Below are 21,902 nucleotides of genomic sequence, written 5' to 3' on the forward strand. Positions count from 1 at the left end.
AACAACAACATCTTTATTTTCGAAATAATTCAGTATAGTTATTTAAAATGGCGGCTGAAGGCAATGCGGAACGAAAAGAAAAGCATCCTCCATGCAGTGTAAGTATATAATTGCAGCCTCTTAACATACCACTCATCTGAAATAGTATTTTTTAGGGGTAGTCCATTTTAGGGTAGTCCATTTGGGTAGTCCATTAGGGTAGTCCATGGACTAGGGGTCAGTGTTTTGTCCATCACCCATTGTGTTGTGTTATTGGCAAGACACTTAAAGAACTCTCACATTGCCTCTCCCCACCCCTGTCAGAGGGCAGGGGTATAAATGGGTGTCGGCAAACCCAGCGATGGACTAGGACGACTAGCATCCCATCCAGGGGGGAGTAGAAATACTCCTAATCAATGCATGCCACTGAAACCGGAGATAAGTGCCGGCCTGCTGGGCCACTTGGCTTGTATGCAGACTTTTCCGTCCACCATTTGCCATGTTCGAAACAACAAGGAGTTGGGACATAGTTATACTGTTGCTGGGCTCAACTTTGGCTCATAAAATGGGTTTTGCCATCTATACTATCAGTAAGTGTCCTCTCAGGTTAATAATTACTGTTCCAAATACATGTAAAAAGGCAGCAGTCCGACCACTAAAAAATTGTGTGCATTCAAATTGTGTGTGCAAATATCACCAATAGCTTTCTTTGTTATTAAGATCATCATCTAATTTCTCCTATTAATAAAATATTGATTCACAATCTGCAAGTCTTGAGAACTAAAGTATTGATCACCAACTGCAGTTTGTTTCTGTAAACTGCAACACAGAATAATACAAAATGAGAAATATTCAGAAAAACAGCTGAAACATTTCACATGAAATATGGCTAGGCAGTTTTAGCAGTTATCAATTCTAAGAAGGTCGCAAAACAAATGGCACTTGACAAAAAACGCATTTAACAAAATTCTTAAAAAAGAAATGGGTCTATCTTAAGAACTCCCTGCAAGATATCAACTAAGTAATACTATAATCAGTTTCGTGTAAAAGACACATAGAAATCCCTCCTAGAAAATGTAAGCTGTAAACGTTGTAACATCTTGAGTAATTTTTTTTTTGCAAATTTATATGCAGTGTAATAAAATTACATCTTTAAACATCTATTTAAAATTCCATAATTTAACCTTAACAATAACTTATTACTGGAAACTATTTCTTTTTTAAATTATATCAAGCTCAGCACCCACCAGGGCGTACTTCTTTCCACCAGTTATAAGGGTACAAGTGCTTCAAAATCTCATTACCTCCTTTAGGGATGGAGATATTGAAGAATCCAAATTTCACTTGAGGTAGTTCTGGTTCCACCAGCCACGCAGGAAATGAGTGATATGTCCTGTAATTGAGAGCAAAAAACCATGCCTCAAGCCCTCTCCTCCTCATAGTGCCTCCATGATTGTAGAATGCGAACAGATCCACAGACAACCACAAATCCTCTTTGTGAATTACTATGGTTCCACTCTGCATCCACTTGTTGTTTACTTTAAGACCTGCTGCCGTAAAAGGAGCGAGAAATTCACTCAAGGTCATATCTGCAAATCTTCCTTCACCATCAAATCCAATGTCGACATCATTGTCCCATGGTAGCGGTTTGCCGATACGACGTGCTCCCCAAATGGAACCATACATCAACCAATGCCGAATTTTCATGTCGTCTAATATTTTGTGAACTTTGTATGTAATTTCCAGCAGCTGATCCATTTCTAGTTTGCTGTTCTGACAAGAAACTACTGGAGCCCACATCCTGTTTGTATAGTAGGCAAAGCTCTGTAAATTAATGTACACATACATTCCTACAAGGCTCAAGCCTATTACAAGGCGGATAAGCAGTCTCCACTTCCTCAGCCTCATCAGTTTCCCTTGTCTGTTTTGGTCGTTACCCTTGTCTGTAGTTGGTGTTGGACAGGAACATACTGGTACCTGGAAATTGGATGAAACTGTTTCAAAATTTTATAACAATACCTTAATAATACCTTTGAATGAAATGATCATCGCAATAAATTATTGCACCTGAACCTTTAAAAATGATGCAACAATTTTGTATGGGATTTCTCATTTAAGAACATAAATTAGAGAACTTCCAGCTGCCCTCCACACCAGGACAAGGACAAGGTCAGAAATGTATCATGGGGAAATATTACATTTTTTTTTAAGCAAACTCCCATGGTATTCAGATCTCTGAACGGACAACCAAAGGTATTTAAGTAGCTAAATCAACAAACACATCATTCATGCTGAGAAAACACACATAGAAAACCTCTTCTTCCCTCGAGTGGCGATTTCTTCCAAAGCGACTTGTGAGAAAATACATGCTCCTGATTAGTTAATTACCGCTACCATAATGCAATTCAGTGCATGTCCAACCTCCTCTACCTCCAAACAATAATGTCACAAATCTGTCTCATGCAGAGTCTGTACCCACATTTTCTTTCCAAAGAACCATGAGAACTGGATCATGTGTACTAAGGGCATCCGCAGACGAGTGTCAATCAATACTCTTGATTGATACCCTCGATCGACATTTTGATCAACATCCTGATCGATACTCAGTCAACATCTGTTGACACTTGATCAACAGTCAGTCAATAGTCGCCTGAGTGTCGACTGACTCATATGAATCAATCAAAAATTAGTCAACTCTCAACGGATTGTGGACTGAGATGTCAATGGAGTGTCAATCAAGTGTCAACCATAGCATCGATGGAGTATGGATCAAGGGTATCAATCCACACTCCATCGTGGATCCCTTTAGTACACATGATCCAGAACCACTACTGACTGTAAATTAAATAGAGATCAGAATCTCTGATAAATGATGCAAGCAAGTAGCTCTAACCACAGAACTTTTTAAAGGTTGTTCAATTCCATTGAACAACTTAGGTCCAGCTTTTATGAGTTGATGAGTTCAAAGATTTTCATCCACAATGTCTGTCCACCACAAGGCTATCTCGAACAGTAGTGGTTTCCCTTGAGCACACTGTGGGAAATGTTTACCCTGTTATCTTGAACTGTGATGACTAATGAACAAATTAATAAGATCTTGTCATTGAATTTACTGTTTCAGATCCCAGTGATCTCAAGCAATTGTTTAGTTCCCTTGGGAGTTCAAGATAGCAGTGAACTCATATGGGCTATTAGATTTGATGATTTAGTAATAAAAAGTAGCGACCAAGAACCTTCCCTTGATATAATTTGGTTCTCATCAGTATTATCAACAGTCAGAAGTGTTATTGGGTTGCCAAATTTATTTTTCAGTGAGACAGACATCATTCAATGGATTTAGGGATGCAATTTCTCTTCCCTGCAAAAAAGAGAATTCTGTCCTCAGAGAATTTACCTTGGATACCAAAGCACACTTTGTATTTAATTCTTTGGTAAACCATCCTCCCTACTGAGTTGATTTGTTAGTCTAGAAGGTTTTCAAGGCCATTTCAAGTTCTTGTAAAGTCATTTCAGTTTCCAGAGGAGTGTGTTTCAAAAATTAGCCATGCAGCTTTCAAGCTGTTGACAAAGCCACTGAATCAGAGCTAAAATTTTTTTCGAGTTGACAACTTAGAATTAAGAGTTATTAGGGACACTGATGCAATGATTTTTTGTTATTAAAAACATATCAACAGTAGCTTCTAAGCTACCATTTGCAATGTATGTTTAAGGTCTAGATAAATATTTTAGCTTTGGTGCATGTAAAGGGAAATTCTGAGGAACTCTTGGGAAGAAATTTGTTTATTTGTATGCCTGTTTTCCAACAATGCTAACAACGGCAATTTTGGTTAAGACATTGAGGCTAATTATCTCTGAAAATAACGTTGCTGCCACTGCTTTTATTTGATTTCCAATAGTCCTTGAGGAGATCTTTTTCCACAAAGTCCAGATTCGGGCAAAAGATTTTTGTATTTACAGGTATTTCGAAGGCACCTTCCTTAATTATTTATTTATATGTATTTTTAAGGTCACCAAACGAAATTCTGTGCAAATACTCGGGAAATACTGTACTGAAAAGATTTCTGGTTAACTGTTCGCTAGTTCCAGGGTGTTTCTGTATTAACCACATTTTATTTTCTTCGGTTTCAATCTTAGCATATCTCGAGCCATAACCTCCGGCACAATCATGTACATGAAGTACAGGCTGTGCACTTTGAGAAAAGTGAGCTGCTGATGAAAACAAGACCGAAAGATGAAAAAAATTTAAGAAATTTATCTGCGTATATCCGCGCAACTACACACTGCCTGGCCACATCGAAGGAGTGTGTAAGTTTATAAGTATTTTGTTCGGTTTGCTCTGCATGTGAAGAACGTGGGTATATTTTGTAGCAAGTAAATATTATATGACTTCAACCTGTAGTTTAGCCTCGCGATTCATCCGAAATAAGCTTATTTACTTACCATTTCCTGTAAATGATATGACGGACGAATATCACTTCACGTCGAAAGAAAAATCCAAACTTATTGCTTCGATAATTATACATCCCAAGCCTCACATTCATGTAAAAATTCCTTTGTTTGGAAAGATGAACACGAGGCTTTGGCGGTGTATTCAAATGAATATATGAAAGATCATTGAGAAAGATACGAAAACATCGATGATCATCGCAGTTATACACACAACTTAAGCAGCTGTGAAATTAAAGCCTGAAAAAAAAAGTCAAGCTTGAACACGAAATAAGCCCGTTCAAGCCTCAATTTTTTTCAGGCTTTAATTTCACAGCTGAGTTTTAAAGTTGTGTATATAACTGGTTTTAAGTATTGCTGTTCAAGTTTAGGCGCGATTTATGCAAAATGTGTCTACATATGACATAAAAATCTCTAAAGCAGACTTCGCAAACAAAGGAAATGCGAAATTTTGCCTATTTCAAAAATAGCTCAACATCTGTCTTACAGAGTTTTAACATTTTTAACATTTTGGCTCTGAACGCGAAGTACTCTAAAAAATCAACTGTGAAAATTTCATCATAGATTGTACGGTAGGTTTTGGACAGGGCGCAGAAAAATTGCGTTCTGGTTTTGGAAAAATCTTGGAGTAAATAAAGAGAGGTTTTTACAACTTTGCGGGAAAACTGAATTGGGCATGTCCTTTATTTAAGCGCACGTTCATATGACGCCACGTACCGCGTGCGAGAAAGCAAGAGTAAACTCTTGTACCAGTTTGTCTTTCGTTTTTGTCATATTTAATCGGTCACAGGCTTAAATACCTTTTTGAAAGCAGTTTGAAATTATTGCTACTTAAACAAAGTGATTTAACCCGTTTCATGTGCTGAAGTTGTCTTCGTTTCTCCTAGGGTTACTTACGTCATTTTTTGTGCAATTGCAATTATAAATAGTGATGTCCACCAGGCAATGGTAGCGCGCACAACCAAATCATGGAGAAACGGTACGTTCTCACGTGAAAATATTTTCGGATTTCACATTGGCACAAAATCAGCTATGTCAGCAGGCTAACGGTAGCCTTATCAAAAATTTAGTGTATATATAGACGTAATTCCAAAATGGCAGCAGTTTATTATTCTTTTGTTACATGGTAATTAGCCCTCTTTGCCTCGTCAACATGTACAAAATGCAAAAGAATTTTGACGTGAAAATGAGGCAAAGAGGGCTAATAAACATGCAAACAAAAGAATAATAAATTAGCCACCATTTAGGAATAAGATGTATGGTATTTCTTAAATTAAAAAAAGTGAGAAATTGATCATGCGCTAGGCAACCGGAGAAGGACTGGCGTAAATAGTCATTACTGGGGATAGAACTAACTCGAAAATCAAAGTGCTTTATGAATAAACCCTGAATGATCCTCTGAACAATGATTGACATCGGCTAACCTATGCACAGGCCTTTCCACAAATATCACGAAAAATCGCTTAAATATCTTCCCGGAAATTCTTAAAAATATTTCTAAATATCACAAAAAGGTTTCTAAATATCTCGAAAAATCTCCAAATATTTGCTATTTTGGATTTAAAAATAAACCGATTTTGAATCACTAAGGCCAAAATATTCAAACTTTTCTTGCCGTAGTAGGAGTTCAGGAAGAAGATTCGGGCACTTCGATGTTACTAGCATCTGCAACTTAAGAAAATTTCTGCCTTAGCACAATCTGATTCCCCTTTACAACCTGTAACTTGCTTACGCAATGAGCCTTAATACCGATGTCACGCAATATCAACATTTTTTTGTATTTTTCATATAAACAAAACAAAACACCTCCATATATCAATTTATCATGCCAAATTTGTTTTGGACTCACTCGGTGCGCCGCGTGAGTCCACAACATTTTGACCACTGTGATGACGTGTATCGTTGTCGATAAGAGTACAGACCACGCTAAACCACATTCGATTTGTTAAACAGACCAAGCTAAACCGCATTCGATTTGTTAAATATCGAAATTGGGCTATTCACGCACAGTGTATGAGCGTAAGCAAAATATTGTGCACGGTCATGGACGTTCCGACATAAATCGTGGTGTCTTTTTTCCTCCTTTGATGTTTGCCGAGCTTTATAACCATTCTCCTCTATGCTCCGACTGAGTTAGAAATAAGGTTTCAAAACTCCTTGCCACCCTCAGAGGACTAAACTTAATACTGCCCTAAAGTATTGTGGAAGTATGCTTTGAAATAATTTGGAGTATGTTTGGGAATTTCCGTATTCAAAGTGTTTGGGAATTTTAATATGATTTTTGTGTTATACTGATAAGTACACTCCAAGTTTGCTAAGTAACGATAACCTCTGGTAAAAACTCCTGAAACTAAGCAAAACTATTTATCAGCACCTCGAACCGTATCCCAGTCACTAGAAACCTAATGCATTCCCGAAAGGTGTTTTCAGCTCTGTGAGCTCAGAGATCGGTGCAAAAGGTAATTTTGTCTAAACGAACGTTTGTCCCGAGGTCAATGAGTCCGCTTACAATAATTGCTAGCTTCACGAGCCCTATTAAAACCTTCCCGCGTTGACTTGTTTTAAGACGGAATCCACCCGGCAGAAGTTCAAGTAACAAGTGGACAAAAACCTTGTACCAAGATTATTTACATCGTATTGCAAACTTCTGACTGTTTTAAATATCTTCTCAAAAAAAATCATTTCTAGCAACACTAAACGTCGAAAACGAATGTTGAACTTCATATGAAACACTTGAAAGTACTGGTGAAATGAAACTGATGATGAAATTTTGCCTGTGTTTGCACAAGTTCTCTGAACTTTGAAATTTATTTTCTCTCGTTCCCATGGAAATTTAGGTGTTATTTCACGCAATTATTTATGTATTTAGCTTTAACAAAATGTAAATTGACTGTAAAATACTTGAAATTGTTCTGGTACCAGATTTTTGTCCACTAAAACCTGAAATTGCTAGATTTTCTGTCGGATTTTGTCTTAACACCTTTGCAGTTTCATGATTATACGTGGAATTATTTTCAGCTGAATTTCACTTATTTTCTGATAGTAAAATCAGAAAATAATCGTTCCGGGCGCAATCTGCTGAGATCGGTCAATATTTTGTTGCTGGTTTGGGTTTTTTCTCCTGCTGTCAGGTCAACATTTTATCGTAGGTGTCAATTTTTTCGTGAGTCTTCAGTGGCAGAACAACCGAATAGACGGATAACAGATGTTGTGTTTCGCCGAAATGCGAAAAGTCGCAAGTGTAGGCCAGGCGGCAAAATTCACTCACTAGCTGAAACGAGCAACGTTTCATGTACGTGCTTGATCTGAAGCGCAATTTCCTGAGATTGGTGAATATCTTTTGTTCTTTTCCGGTAAATTTGTGCATCTTATATTAGAGAACTCTTCGTGAAAACAATAAAAAAGCAATAAAAAAATACAGATTTAACAAATTTTTGTTGATTAACCCTATCACAAGAAGCAAACTAGTCGTGGTCACGTGGGGACCTCTGATTATTTTTATGGTTTACCCTGAAAACGTCCCATAATCTTCAGCAACTGTAAAAGATTGATATGGCGCACCCTGAACAGTACCAAAGCACAATTCGCTACTGCTACGAAATACAATTAGCATTTGTACTGTCCTAAACATAGACAGAGTTCCTTTCGGAACATAGCGGCGACCCCGGGGAGGGGGTACTCCCTTATATGGGCTATATAGGTATGTGCGGCCCCAAAGGGTATGGTTTTTCAGCCGTTTTAGTCATAAATAGGGTATCGATTTTGGCCATTTTGGCTATAAATAGGGTATGGTTTTAGCACTCTAGTCTTTAATTGGGTGTATTTCTTAGAAGAGGCTACTTTCTTCGTTTTCAATAAGAACATCAACAAAAGCCCTTCATAACTTAAGTTTAAGGCAACCCCGCCAGCCGCAACGGTCATAAATAGGGTATTGAATTTTTGGCCACGTCATAAATAGGGTAGGAAAAATCGCAGATTTTGGTCATAAATAGGGTAAGGGTTTTGGGAAGTGGGCCGCACACCCCCACCCAACTTTTCTGGGTATGCACCTCCCCCCCCCCCCCCTCGCGGGGGCGGCGACCTGCAACATTTAAAGTGTGCTTTGTAATTTGGCAAACGCAGAAGACGATGAATGTTCTCTTGCCAAACACCACAGATAATGAACACAATGCCCCTCCCTTATAACAAATAAGGCGCAGAATAACAAGAACGAATGAAAGCAGAAGTTTTCACGTAAGTGAAAATGACGGAAAATAATTTCATTTACAGACGCAGCTGCAGGATTCTTTTTAAAATATATTTTACTGCTCCTGGAATTCCCTGTTTCATCTCGACCTGTTCTATTCCTTTCTTTTGGTAGTTTCGTTTGGCCATATCTAGTTTGTTATTAGATACAGCGCGCCACACTAACAAAGCTTTGATGTAAACTTAGCTGGAAAAAATCGATTCATTGGCCAAGCACCATTGACTAAAGAAAACAAGGATTTTTTTTTCCAGCGCAGAAGTTGCCAGAAACAAGTTTATCGCTTACCTTTTTGATATTGTGGATTAATTCGCTTCCATTGAATTGCAAAACGTTGGCTCCGATTGTGTTTCGGTCGACCGCGATCGGGTCATCAGATCAGTCATCTGCTTGGGCCGACCCTGAAGCAACCTAAAAAGCTAGCTAGATTTCACTTTTGATAGAGCGCGAAGTTTTGTTATCGTAAAAATAGATGTATTAGTGTTATGCACCTGCGTCCAGAACAAAGACTTTGCATAAGAAATGAGCTTTAGGCCAAAAGGGCGTGAAAAGTAAAATTATCAGAATTTTCACTAATTACTTAAGGTCTCGAGTTTACCTTAGACTAACTGAGTTATCGAAATATATATTATCAGGCTTTGATTTTTTTGTGACTGTTACTCTTTTTTTCATAACTTCGAGTTCAGTGTGCCTGCCAGCCAACCAGTCAAGATCATCATTAAACGCTTTGCTCCTTGATGGTGTTTTGGCTTACTTGATATGAAAAAATCCCGCAAATTGAATATTGGTACATGGCACACCCCGCGGGGTGAATTAAACTCCCCCCCCCCTCCCCCTCAAAAAGAGTTTCTTTTGCGCACGAGAAGAAGGGAATTTGTGTCTTAAACAGTCCCAACCAAAGATTCGACCTCTTTTGCATTTGCTACGTGTAGTTTTAGCTTCAGTCCATCACATATTCGAGATATACGTTGACAAAATATTTTGCCTCCATGTTAGGAGAGGACTTGCCGTTTTCAGTCTTTCTATGCGTATGGTTAACCATATTTTAAGTTTTCGACACCCTTTATTTAAGCAAACAGTGGTAATTTACCTTACAACGTAGTCGAAGTTTTTTGCTTCCACCCAGGTTTAATTTATTAAAACTTTGGACTTTTCGAATTTTTTCCTTAGCAGCTATTCAGCAGCAGTAATTTTTTCTTTAATAATTTCCTTTGTAAAAATTCATTCTAGATTGAACCTTGTTTCTTTGTACGATCCACTGTTTATAATTTCTTTGTTTGATAACCACTTACACTCTTTTTGTAAGAATATTGTTTTTCCGGCCCAGGCTGAATATTCTTATTTTTCTGTCGACTTTAGGCTGAAAATATTCTTGTGGATATTCTTAGATTAAAGTGTTCAGTGAAAGCCCTTGTAAACGAACACCATCGGGACGCGAAAAAGCCACGGTCTGAAACTGGAGGTGGCCGCTGACGAGAATAGTTCTCGTAAGCGGCCACTAGTTGTGAGGGGAAAATGGCCGCCTACGGGAGCTTGCCCAGCCTACAGGAAACATTTTTATTATTATTATTATTATTATTATTATTATTATTATTATTATTATTTATTTATTTATTTATTTATTTATTATTATTTTTTGCTGTTTTATTGCCTGATCTGCAGTGCGGCGCGATAATGATGATAACTACATGTACAGAGTACTGTATACTGCAGTATTAGGACTGGCAGTTGGTGATTGAAAAACACGTGATCAGTTGCCAGCATTAACATTAGCCTTAACCAGTCTGAGCCTTAACAGTCCTGCTCACTGAGACAAAAAGCAGTGATACAGTTTACAAATGTTAATAAGTATCTTTCAAAGTCAGGCCTTATGTGCCACGAGGCACAAAGAAGCTAAGTGAAAGTCAGGCGCAATTCTAATAGCTTTCAAGTATCCGTTTACGGGAGCTTAAAAACAAAAGAAACTTCCAGATCGTAAGCCCTCCAAGTGTCCGCGGTTGCTTACGAGAATGTTTGCTTATGGGAATGAGTAAATAAGGGTTTGGCGTCTAAGTGGCGCTGAAGTAATTTTTTGAGCCAAATTTGCCGGCAATAAAGCCTGAAATAACATACAATTTCTTCTAGAAATGTTATTAACATCAAAGTCATCGGACATGCGGCTTGTTTTTGTTGTTTGTTTGTTTCTTTTGTTTTTTGTTAGCTTTGCTGTTTAGGGAAATGAAGAATTTTATACGATAATCGTATTAGATTTATAAATTTTCAACACACAAAGCAGTGATCTAGAGGAGTCCCCCCTCCCCCCCCCCCCCCCCTCTTATTTTGGGTAAAACAGAAAAAAATCGCAGAAGGAAGAAAAGCCGACAGAACAAGCAAAAAAAACGGCACTCCCCCGAAAATACACATTTCCAGGGAAAATCTTATCGCCACATCAAAAACGCTCTGGGAGGGCGGGAAGATGAGAGACGCTGGAAACGAGAATGCCCCGTAGGGAGAGACTCTCATCTGAAAAAGACCGGTTGCTCGTCGTACCTTTTAGTGCCTACAAAACAGGATTAGGGGTTCTTTTCAAAATTTCCGAAGAGCTCCCCCGTCTTTTTTATGTCGGAGCCCTCCCCCACCCGGGTCCAAAACACGCCTCAAACAACTGAATATAATACACCTTGGTAGGGCAACTTTTCTCGAAACGGCTGTAAACAAAACCGACGGGCGGACCTCAATCAGAGCGACTTTATTTGAGCAACAGTTAACCTGCGATCAGGCGTTTTTTTTTTTTTTTGGAAAGAAATATAAGGGAGGGAGGGCATGATCGCAGGTTAAGCAACAGTGGACGGACCAAAACTTACTAGAATCGACCAAAGACTTTGTAAAACTTTACCCACTAATTACTAATCACTTTTCACTTGACTATGAAGGTGGCTTCCGCTCAATTTGTCGAAACATCACAATCAGTCACGAACAACAGTTCTTTTGAGAACTACCCTCACCCAGACGATCACGCTATACGAATTACTTCTACAGTCTACTCAGTGACCTCCATATTCCACGAGAAGCACCACTAGATAGCAAAATATGTCATGGACCGCTACCTACGTTTTCCAGTTGAGCAATGAAATTTGGACTTTACAGACTTAAAAGAAACTAAGCTGACCTTCGAAATTTCATCTTCCACTTTGCGTTAATGTAATGGACAGTACTGCTAAAGCATTCGATACTGAGAGACTATTGAACTCTCCTAAAAACTAATCCAAAAAAGGCTCAACCATCTCTTTTGCCTCTCTGATACTTTGAAAAAAAAAAGGTTAAGTCTGCACACGAGCCAAGTGGCCCATCAGGTCCGTGCTTATCTCTAGTTTCAGTAGCATGAAGCGATTAGGAGTATTTCTATTCTTCTCTGGATGGGATGTTAGTCCATCGCAGATTTACTCCCGGCACTAAATTCGCCAGTACTCATTTATACACCTGGGTTGAGAGAGGCACTGTGAGAGTAAAGTGTATTGCCCAAGAACACAACATAATGTCAACGGCTAGGGCTCGAACCCAGATCACTGGATCCGGAGTTGACCGCGCCTCCCACAAAAAAAATATTTAAATTTAAAAAATAAATAAATAAATAAAAGCTACTTTAAATAGGCCCTTAAAATTGACAGGTAATCACGAAGTTTCAGTTTCAGCGAATGATCCTCTAAGAGTATAGTCAATACTTTAAGTTTGCTTCAGTTATGATCAGACAAGCTGTCAGATGATCACTGCTATTCTAAAGTTTCCCTATAAGTTCACAGGCACATTGTCAACGAGTACCTCGGGGTTTGTCGAGTTGGCGTGCTCGCGAGTGCGCTTCTTCTTGTGGACTAAGAGCAAGGTGAGTACAGTAATCATGGGATAACCCGGAAACACTGACCCCCGGTCCGCGGACCCCCACTATGGACCGAGTCCGTGGACTACCCATGGACCGGTCCACGGACTACCGTTACGGACACTCTCTACGGACCACCCCCCCAAAATAGAATAAAGATAAGAAATAAATGTTTCATTAATGGGTTGTCCAATAGATTACTCATATCGGCGAAATTTCGAGTGTTACACTGTGCAAAATGTAATTAACACGCCCCCGCCCCCTACCCCCAGAAAAAAAAAAATGCCTAAAAGTTGTTTTCAGCGTAAGGAGATGCCGATGACAAAAAGAAGGAAAGTTCTTAACTTTCATTCATGGCTCCATCGGGCTATGGAAGGTCTGTTTTTAGGTTGTTTAAGCTTGTTTCTATCTGTAACTCCGCTGAGCAAATTATGAAGCCTGGAGCGAGTTCACGAATCCACGCGAGAATGGGCTGAACAAAATGGCTCAGGGGAAAGAGCACAAATTTCAAGCCGGCCTCTCAGAGGCTTCCCGGAGGCTTCCTGGGGGCTTCCCGGTCTTTTATATACTGTATAGCCGCAGCAAAGGAAAGGGTAAGGTGTAATGATATAACTTGCGCCCGAACCTGAACCCAAGAATGCTACATTTGCACACTATAACGTTCGAAATCTTGCTGACACAAGTAATCTATTAGACAACCCGTAAGTGACATGTTTGTTTCTTATTTTTATTCTACGTTGGGGGGTGGTCCGTAGAGGGTCTCCGTAGGGGTAGTCCGTGAACTGGTCCATAGGTAGTCCGCGGACCCGGTCCGTAGTGGGGGTCCGCGGACTGGGGGTCAGTGTTTTCGGGTTACCCGTAATCATGCATTATAAAGACAATTAAAGCAACTACTCTGTTGCCAATTCCAAATTACATGTCAACTTGAGAAGTCGTGTGAACTATCACGTTAAGAGTGCAAATATGGCACGGGTCCAGGATTACAAGTTTCTTCTGTCTGCACGCTATCCCTAGCGCAATCCCGCGTGCATGCAATCCCCACAATACTCTGGGATTCGTAGTCTTTTGGGCAAGTTAATTCGAATTCTTATCCAGTTTCACGGTGTTCCTGAAAATTGTTCTATTAGTGAATTACATTCGTGACTCTTAATAGTTTGTCTAATACTAAAAAAGTGAACTTTTCCTTAGGTCGAGCTTATGTCCTACTATTATGACGTCTTAATCAAAAGATTTTCCAGTATTTTTGTTCTTAATTGTCTTACAGGTCACACGTGTTTTCGTCTAATAGGGCTAAACAAATATTAAGCAACCATGGCCTACGGATCGAGTCTGCTTGTTTATTTAACATTATGATACCTTAAAGCATGAAAAGCATTTCGAAAATTAAACAATCCAGTTCGTGTAAATCAGCATTGCTACAAAATTTTCATACTAAGTGTATCCTGTGTATCGTACTATATTTCACTTTGCCGAGTTCAGGAGTGATTCGTCTGTTCATTAGTCTGTTAAGATTTTTTTACTCCTTCTACCGCATTAAAATGAGATGTGCCTGCCACCAGTGCAACAGATGGCCTGGTGGAATTAATATGTTTTGAAACCGTGATGGTTCGTAAGCCTGAGGGGTTAATTATTGGTTCGTTTTCATCAGCGTGGTAAGAATTCAAAACAAACATAGTTTTTTTACAAAGTCTACCGCCCGGAATCCGGGTTGTAAAAACGTCAGAGTCTGCTCCTAAAAAACGGACCCTTGCTTGACGAGGTGGAGGCGCGATGGGCTCGTGGTTAGTGTGCTCGACTCCGGATCGGTCCGGGTTCGAGCCCTGGTGTTGCGTTAGTCTTTTGCAAGACACTTTACTCTAACAGTGCCTCTCTCCACCCAGGTTTATAAATGAGTAAAAGTGAATGCAATGCTTAGTGAAAACCAGCATCCCATACAGTGGAGAGTAGAAATACTCCTAGTCAATTCCTGCCATTGAAACGGGAGAAAAGCGCCGGCCTGATGGGTCAATTGGCTCGTATGTGGACTTGCCTAGACTGTTTTGAGCCAGTAAAAACGAATAAAATCCCATTAGATCAACGACCAATTTTTTGTCAAATTGCAATATTACAAAGTCGCGTCAAAAATACATTGTTGGAGGTGTGCGCTGTCGTGAGACACATTATACCGTGAGATAATTGTGAATGTACACGCAAACTGGCACTGAAAATCGGCTAAAACCGGGGCAGGGATAGAAATAGTAAAGCTGGACACCATAAGGCATAGCTACCATACAAAAGAAGATATTATAACAATCTGCATTAAAACAGAATTACCTTTGTTTGGTCTGATGGTTTGTTAGCCGGACACAATAAAACAATCCAGTTTAATTAAATAGTTCACAATACAGTCAGATTCCTTCACTATGGCCATTTTTCCTTTCTATCTTTATTCGCGTCACGTTCAAACAAAAAGCTCAAGAACTAAGGACTGGACCCTGTACTTTTAGCGCTAAGTAAAATCGCATTTAAGGCGCGGTACTGCACAGTGTGACCTTTGAACATTCTGTTTCAATTGGTTTGCAAATATTCACTTTTAATTGTAATAATAAACTAAAACACCTGAAAGGGAGGACCAAAAATTAATTTCGCAAGTACTTTTAAAATCAGAGAGGCTTAAAACGAAACAAAAACAAAAACCAAAAAACAGAAAACAGATCAGAAAACTTTATGGTGTGGATAAATAAAGCGGACGAGTTCTCTGCTGTATGCAGCACGTATTAGTTGACCTGTGCGTTGTTCTTATCTGACCGCGCGCAATCCTGTGGGGCGGAACATTGTTATCGCGTAAACGCGTAAACTAATCCTCGAAAAATCTCTCCTTTTAGTAAAACAAAGCTTTTTTAGCAAAACTTAGGCTTATTTAGCGTCATGGCAGCTAAAAAACTCTCCTTGTTACAAGCTCTGGTGGGCGGCTGCGACAGTCAGAGAAGATGCAAATCGATGCACCAACAAGGAAACCACAATCATCCATAGTTTAATCGATTAACACATGCCTAATGGATTTCCTAAATGGATTTTTAACTTACCCTACTGGCCATGATCGGGAAAATGTCCTCAGCCGAGTTTATGCCCTGTTGTACTGAATTAGGGTGTCTAATTCAAAACTGATATCAAGCTATTCCAATGGTTCTGTTGTTAATGTCCTTGGCAGATAACATAAGTGTCTGCATACAGATTAAATTGAAATCATCGATAGGCGTGTTCTGTTGAGTTGTTTTGCATTTCTGATTGGCAGTTCAGTATTGAGAAGCGCATGAAGCAAAGGTCAATATGAAAATATTGGTATTTCATGTCTTGAACACAACGCATAATATGTTTAAACTAAGTCCTGTTTGCGATTTTGATAATAAAATTTAGCAATAAAAACAAGACTCAAAATAAAGACATATCTCTCAAATAACGAATAAATTAGCGTATTACATAACTACATGACATGAGAATACTTAAAAGCGCTAAAAGAATATTAAAAGAAAGACAGAAAATCACAATCCACGTACACAGAATAAACCTTGGTAGGTAGCAAATCAGGAAGTTTGTTGGTGCGACATAGTTCTTTGTTAGAAAGCATTTTAAAACGTAAGCTACCCAGTTTATAGACTGCGGGCAGTCTCTCTTTTCCTGGAAAATCCGTAGGGAAGAACGCAAAACGGTGCGCAAAACAAGAAATCGAGCGAGCGTGACTGTGAGCGTGACGTGCGAGCGGCGATGCCGCTAGCCGCTAGTAGCGCGGGCGTCGGAAGACGTTCTTGCCCATGTTGCGTTCTTCGCCACGGTTTTCGAGGAAAAGAGAGACTGCTCGCAGTCTACCCAGTTTACTTCAACACCGTCAGAATACCCTTAGATTGTTCCCAGTACAGTCAAATTCTTGGACTACGGCCATTTCGCCTTTCGTTCGTTTTTTCGCGTTAGGGACCGTTCATTTTTTATGAGGGAGGGGGGGCTGGTGGGATTTGGGAAGCACCATTTAAAAATCGCATGACCCCCCCTCAGCTTACCAATTTTTTCACATGGCCCCCCCTTATAGCGGTCATTTTTTGGGATGACCCTCCCCCCAAAAAGAAATTGAACAAACAATATTTAGATTTCAACTTTTTTAATATTTCTCTATTATCCCCCTACTTCACGTTATTGTGCTCACTATGAAGACAACATTTACAATCTCTATACGACAGAGAGCTGTTGTTTAAAAAACAAATCAAAAGAAAGAGAAGTCAATTTCGGATCTCCTAGTTATGGCTCGCCCTGAGCGTGTGGCATTTGGTCTCTCATTGGCATCTTCCTCATCTGAATTGATGAATGCAAGAATGACGTCACTTGAATCGTCTTCTCCCCCAGAGTCAATGGCATCACTGTCATACTCATCATTGTCACTTTCATCCGTTTCACTGCTGTCAGCACTTGCCCTGTTGTCATTTTGTGTCAATGTCCTGGTATTTCTCAGTGTTGGTTGGCCAGCTCTGAGAGGACTCTTCTGCTGCAAGCATGAATGTCTTACAATTGCCTTTACTTTCTCACTCTTGCTGCTTTTCAGATGCTGCTTCAGCCCGTGGTGGTTTGAGTACTTGTTTAGTTCTGGAACACGTAGTTTTTTAAGCTTGGTTAGATCTTCGCACAACTCAGTCCAAGGATAATCCTCCTCCCTACTTAACTTTGCCTTTTCTTCTGCTCTCTTTTTCCTTTTAAATTCCAGCACTTCAAGATGCTGAAGATAATCCGCCACAAACTTCGATTTGACAATAAACTTATCTGCAAATAGAGCAACGCTCTCTGGGTCAGATAAAACCAGCCTGCCACTTCCATGCTCTTTCTTCTTTATATTGTTAATCCAATCGGGGAAAGAGCGCATTACTACATGAGCATCATGAAAGAGGCTCATTCCAAAATGCGCAATAATGGCGAAAGCGACGAGTCGTTTAAGAAAAGGTTTACAGCTGAACGATCCAGGCAGTTTGACATCTTACATGCAAAAGAAGCAATTTTTCTAGGTGCGGATGGCTGTTCAGAAAGGGCGAGTGAGTTTTCCATGCAAGGGTACCAGTTGAAGCCCAGTGATGGAAGAAAACTGAACTTCTCCATCAAAGAGCACAGAGCAATGGTGGAAAAGTTGAATGCCATATTGAAAGATGTAAAGGAACACGATTCCACACTCTTTCAGTCCAATGGGCTTGCTTTAAAGCAGGGCGAAGAATTTGCCCACAGTTTTAATGTAAAACAGATCAAATGTACAGAAGCTAAGTTGACGAAGGTCACGCAGGACATGGAAGCACTAGAAAATAAGAAGAGCAATTATAACAGCATATTCAAAGGCATACTCAAACAGCACATCAACAAAAGGAGAAGGAAAAAAGAAAACCGCAGAAAGTCAAATGAAAGAAAGAGGAAGCGGACTGAAAACAACGTCCAACGAGTTTATGGAATCTGTGTTGGAAACCCGCTAGGATATGATCTTCCACAATGCCTTGTGTACCCTCCTAGAACGGCCGTCCCGGAAGAGTGTCTTAAAGTTGAGGATGTTGCCGCGTCGATATTTAGAAGAGATGGGCCATACATCGCACAGCTCTTGGAAGGGAATTATTTCACCAATGCTGCAAGAAGCAGAATCACCACCAACCTTGAGCGGGAAGTCAGAGATTATGTTTACACCTTCATGTACCCTGAAGAGTACACTCTGACGGAAAGCATTCCTGCTTCTTGCAGCATTGGTGAAAGAGACTCCCATAGCAGCACAAACGGCGACGAAGAACTCGACGACAGCGAAGATGAAGATGAGTGCCAGTGAAAGTTGCATTCGAAAATAACAGTGTTAAATACTTCTTTTCAGTAGCTACAAATGCTTTTTGTCGCCAAACGCTTTTTTAAAGCAGAAGGAAAGTTTGTAATAAATTTATATCCTGCCTTCTATGTTTATTCTATAGCAATTTTTTTGATATTCAAACATTATGCCATTTTAAAGTTTTACTAAAATATTTCACGTGACCCCCCCTTTTCCCCTTATTTTTTTGGGATGGCCCACCCTCGAAAGCCATTTTTTTTCGCATGCCCCCCCCCCAAATCCCACCAGCCCCCCCTACATTATAAAAAATGAACGGTCCCTTACGTTCGAAACAAGAAGCTCGAGGGCTTAGAACTGGGCTTGGCAACGTGACCGCTGGAGATCGCTAGGTGATCGTGTGAAAGGCACAGTACCGCACAGTATGACGTTTGAAAGAGCATTCACTAAGTCACAAAAAAATCCAAAGTTTGCATGAGTGTGGCCAGTGGCAGTGATTCGCCGTAATTTTACCTAGGCCGGTCAATGTAATCTGCATGCCTAAAAAGACTCTGTTTCAGTTGCTTTGCAAATATTCGCTTTTCATTGTAAATATAAACTCAAATGCTTGAATGGGGATCCCCAAATATTAATTTCACATCAGGGAGAGGAAAGTATTCAAAAAAATTAAGTACTTTACTTGCAAACAATTTTGGACGCCTTATTTCGGACGTTAAATTTTAGGACACTTTTGTCTCATTTTGGACAAAAATCGGACAACAATTTCGGACATTGTGATTACACATAGCTAAAGTAACTTCACGCTTACAAAACACGAATTAGACTGAAGCAACATCGATGAAATGATAGTTTTACTGCACCCTCAAGATTTTAGAGATATACTTAGCCAGGCAGACAGCGTGGCCGAGTGGTTTATGGCGCTGGTGATGTAATCCGGACGTCCTGGGCTCAGAGCCTCCTTGGGTTCCTCCGGGTTCAGGGCCTCCTTGTGGAGGCGGCGTGGCCGAGTGGTTTAGGGCGCTGGATTTGAAATCTGGAGGTCCCTGGTTCAAATAATCCACCCTACCGCTATCTGGATTTGTTATCGGTTGCCCCGAGGTCAACTCCTCGACCGCGTTGTGTAAATAGTCAACTGGTCAGCCTCCAACTAGTTGGGATTCTTAATAGTTTATGTTATATTTGAAATATTTGTTTATTTATTTACTGTGTCTCCAATTAGCACCTTTAATAGTGCTCAATACATTTGACACTTAAATAAAGTTATTATTATTCCACCCACTAGCGGGATTTGTTTCTCGGTAGTCCCGAGTTCAAAACCTCTGTCACGCTTTGCCTCCTGCCAGTTGGGATGTTAGGTCTATTTGAAATATTTGTTTCCTTCATTTCAGTGGCATAAACTAGCTAAGCTTAGTGCTTGTATAGCCAAGCGCGTGACCACTATAAATAAGATTTACTTTTTTTTTACATTTACATTTACATTTAGAAATAACACAAATATAATAACCATTTTTTTTTTGCATGTAATATATAAAAGCTTAAAACGAAACCTAAAACACAAAAGCAGAAAACTTTAAGGTGTAGATAAATGAAGTCAGGAGACGATCTCTGTGCTGCACACAGCGCGTATTAGTCGATCAATGAGCTGAGCATTAACTTTCTTTGTTCATTCAGGTATGTCCGAGACCCTCAAACTGCGAAGAAATCTTTTGCTTGACGCGGGCTGGCTCACAAATTTGCAGCAGTTTCAAGGAGCACGGCCTGATCACGTGCGAGTCGAAAGTTCAAGTTGTTGTTTCCCTAAGGAGTTAGTGAGTTTTGTTCGCCCTAGGGAGTTAGTGAGTTTTGTTCGCCCTAGGGAGTTAGTGAGTTTTGACCCACGACATGTGACACGCTCTCCTCCAATCGGAAAACGTATTTGAGTTGAGAGGTACAACAAAACAGTTTAAACATTGTCATTGAAATTAAACGATCTTAATTTGTGTGGCAACCTAATTTGCACAATGAACTGTAATATTCGCAAAAGCACCAAAAGTTCTAAGCCGCTGTGACAAAGGGAGATAAAATGGCAATATATTTTTGCATTGGTATGTTTCCTATCCCTTGTTTAGAAGAATTTGCTTGGAGCTTTGGGCAGTCCAGTCTGGACGCGAGCGAACACAAGGCACTTTCGCCGGTTTATAGAAAGTGATATACCGGCTGCTTTCCACGAACCTCTAAATCACAAGGTATCGAAAGTAACACACGTTTCTAATCTTTGAAGGAACATTTAAGCTAGGAAGATTCATGTTTTTTTTTTTTTACAAGACTTAGTGGTTGTTGCGAGTGTTTCCAAATCCAAAGTCGCCGCATTTACCAGCTAGCAGGTTACTAGGCAAAGTTTGTTGGAAAACTATTCTTCCGGCCCAAAATATGTCACTCTACACATAGCGAGTAACCCGTTTCACGGCCTTTCCCACACATTTTACTACTGGGTTTTATTTACGATTATCTTAAAATAGTTCTTCGAATGACAATAATGAGGTCCAAATAGTCTCCACTGTTTAAAGCGAACTGAGTGCGCTAAAGAAAAATGCAGCAATGAAATTCTATGTCAGGCATTTTTAGCACAAACACGACCTTAGCGGTGTATGTGGGGTAACCAAAAGATGGAACAATCGGCGGGATCGGTATTGTGTCTTACTTAAGACTGAAAATCTTTCAAGCCCTTGTCGGCGGCTGCGACAATCAAAGAAGATGCACATGGATGAACCACGAAGAAAAACCCAATTAACCATAGTTTAATCGATTGACGCGTGGCTAATGTATTTCCTAATCAGTGTCAACTTACCTTGCTAGCCATGATCGAGAAAATTTCCTTGGCCGAGTTTATGCCCAATATACTGAGGTGTGTAATTCAAAGCTGGTATCAAACTAATCCAGTGGTTTCGTTTTCAATCGAAAGGTGTGTCCCGGGGGATTGTTTGAATTTCTGATTGACGGTACAGTATTGAAACGGAAATAACGCATACGCCTAAATGAAAGTTTAACAAATTGACCTCAGTTTTTCATGCGTCTGTCCTGTTATTGATCATGAATTTCGTCATAACATTGTCAAAGTAGCTTTTGGATCCGCAGATTACTTTGACAATGTTATGACGTCAATTTGTTTTTTACGATAACAAGCTGTTATTGTTGGCTCTCGCTCGTTGCCGCACCGCATAAAATATAAATTCATATGTCTGTCCGCTTATTGACAATGAAAATAAACCAATGTGCGCGCGAAAATTTCTGCAGTTATCGTAAAAATTAATTTTTTGTCTTGAACACAAACACTGCCCGGTAATGACAACTGGTCGCAATAAGCGTTTCTTGAAGCCGTTTTTGCAGGTATAGTATTAGTGAGAAGATCAAGGCCTCTAAGGAGTTAGATCATGTGTTATCACAGGAGCCATAATCGGGGAAGGAGACCGTAAGCGCACGCTATTTCTAGTATTGGGGCTGTCTATGATATGGGACAATTTTTCTATTTTTAGAACAAATTGCGCCATCGTGTGTGGCACACGAGCGTAGACGCTGCGAGGATTTTTGCGGAT

General features: G+C 39.8%; 2 protein-coding genes across 4 annotated transcripts in view; one reads left to right on the forward strand and one right to left on the reverse strand.

The window, feature by feature from the left end:
• Positions 1-672: 672 nt before the first annotated feature.
• On the reverse strand, positions 673-21,227 carry LOC110062755 (ribitol 5-phosphate transferase FKRP-like). 3 transcript variants are annotated; one of them, XM_089282604.1, is made up of 2 exons: positions 21,158-21,227; positions 673-1,956 (listed from the first exon to the last, which is right to left on the reverse strand). In XM_089282604.1, exons 1-2 carry the CDS (start codon positions 21,167-21,169, stop codon positions 1,216-1,218), a joined length of 753 nt encoding a protein of 250 aa, XP_089138730.1. In that variant the 5' UTR covers positions 21,170-21,227; the 3' UTR covers positions 673-1,215. The 3 variants fall into 3 exon arrangements, with proteins under 3 accessions (XP_089138730.1, XP_020625367.1, XP_089138731.1); XM_020769708.2 differs by lacking the exon at positions 21,158-21,227 and adding an exon at positions 15,587-15,782; XM_089282605.1 differs by lacking the exon at positions 21,158-21,227 and adding an exon at positions 4,420-4,520.
• The window catches only part of LOC110063051 (bifunctional peptidase and arginyl-hydroxylase JMJD5-like), a 30,960-nt gene continuing 21,374 nt past the window's right edge, over positions 12,317-21,902 (forward strand). The window contains exon 1 of the mRNA XM_020770009.2: positions 12,317-12,527. Coding sequence (XP_020625668.2) covers positions 12,408-12,527 — 120 coding nt within the window. The 5' untranslated portion in view covers positions 12,317-12,407. The remainder of the gene's footprint in view (positions 12,528-21,902) is intronic.

This window comes from Orbicella faveolata, unplaced genomic scaffold, assembly GCF_042242905.1.
Source record: "Orbicella faveolata isolate gen_17 unplaced genomic scaffold, um_ofav_v1 contig_12, whole genome shotgun sequence".
NCBI lineage: Eukaryota > Metazoa > Cnidaria > Anthozoa > Scleractinia > Merulinidae > Orbicella > Orbicella faveolata.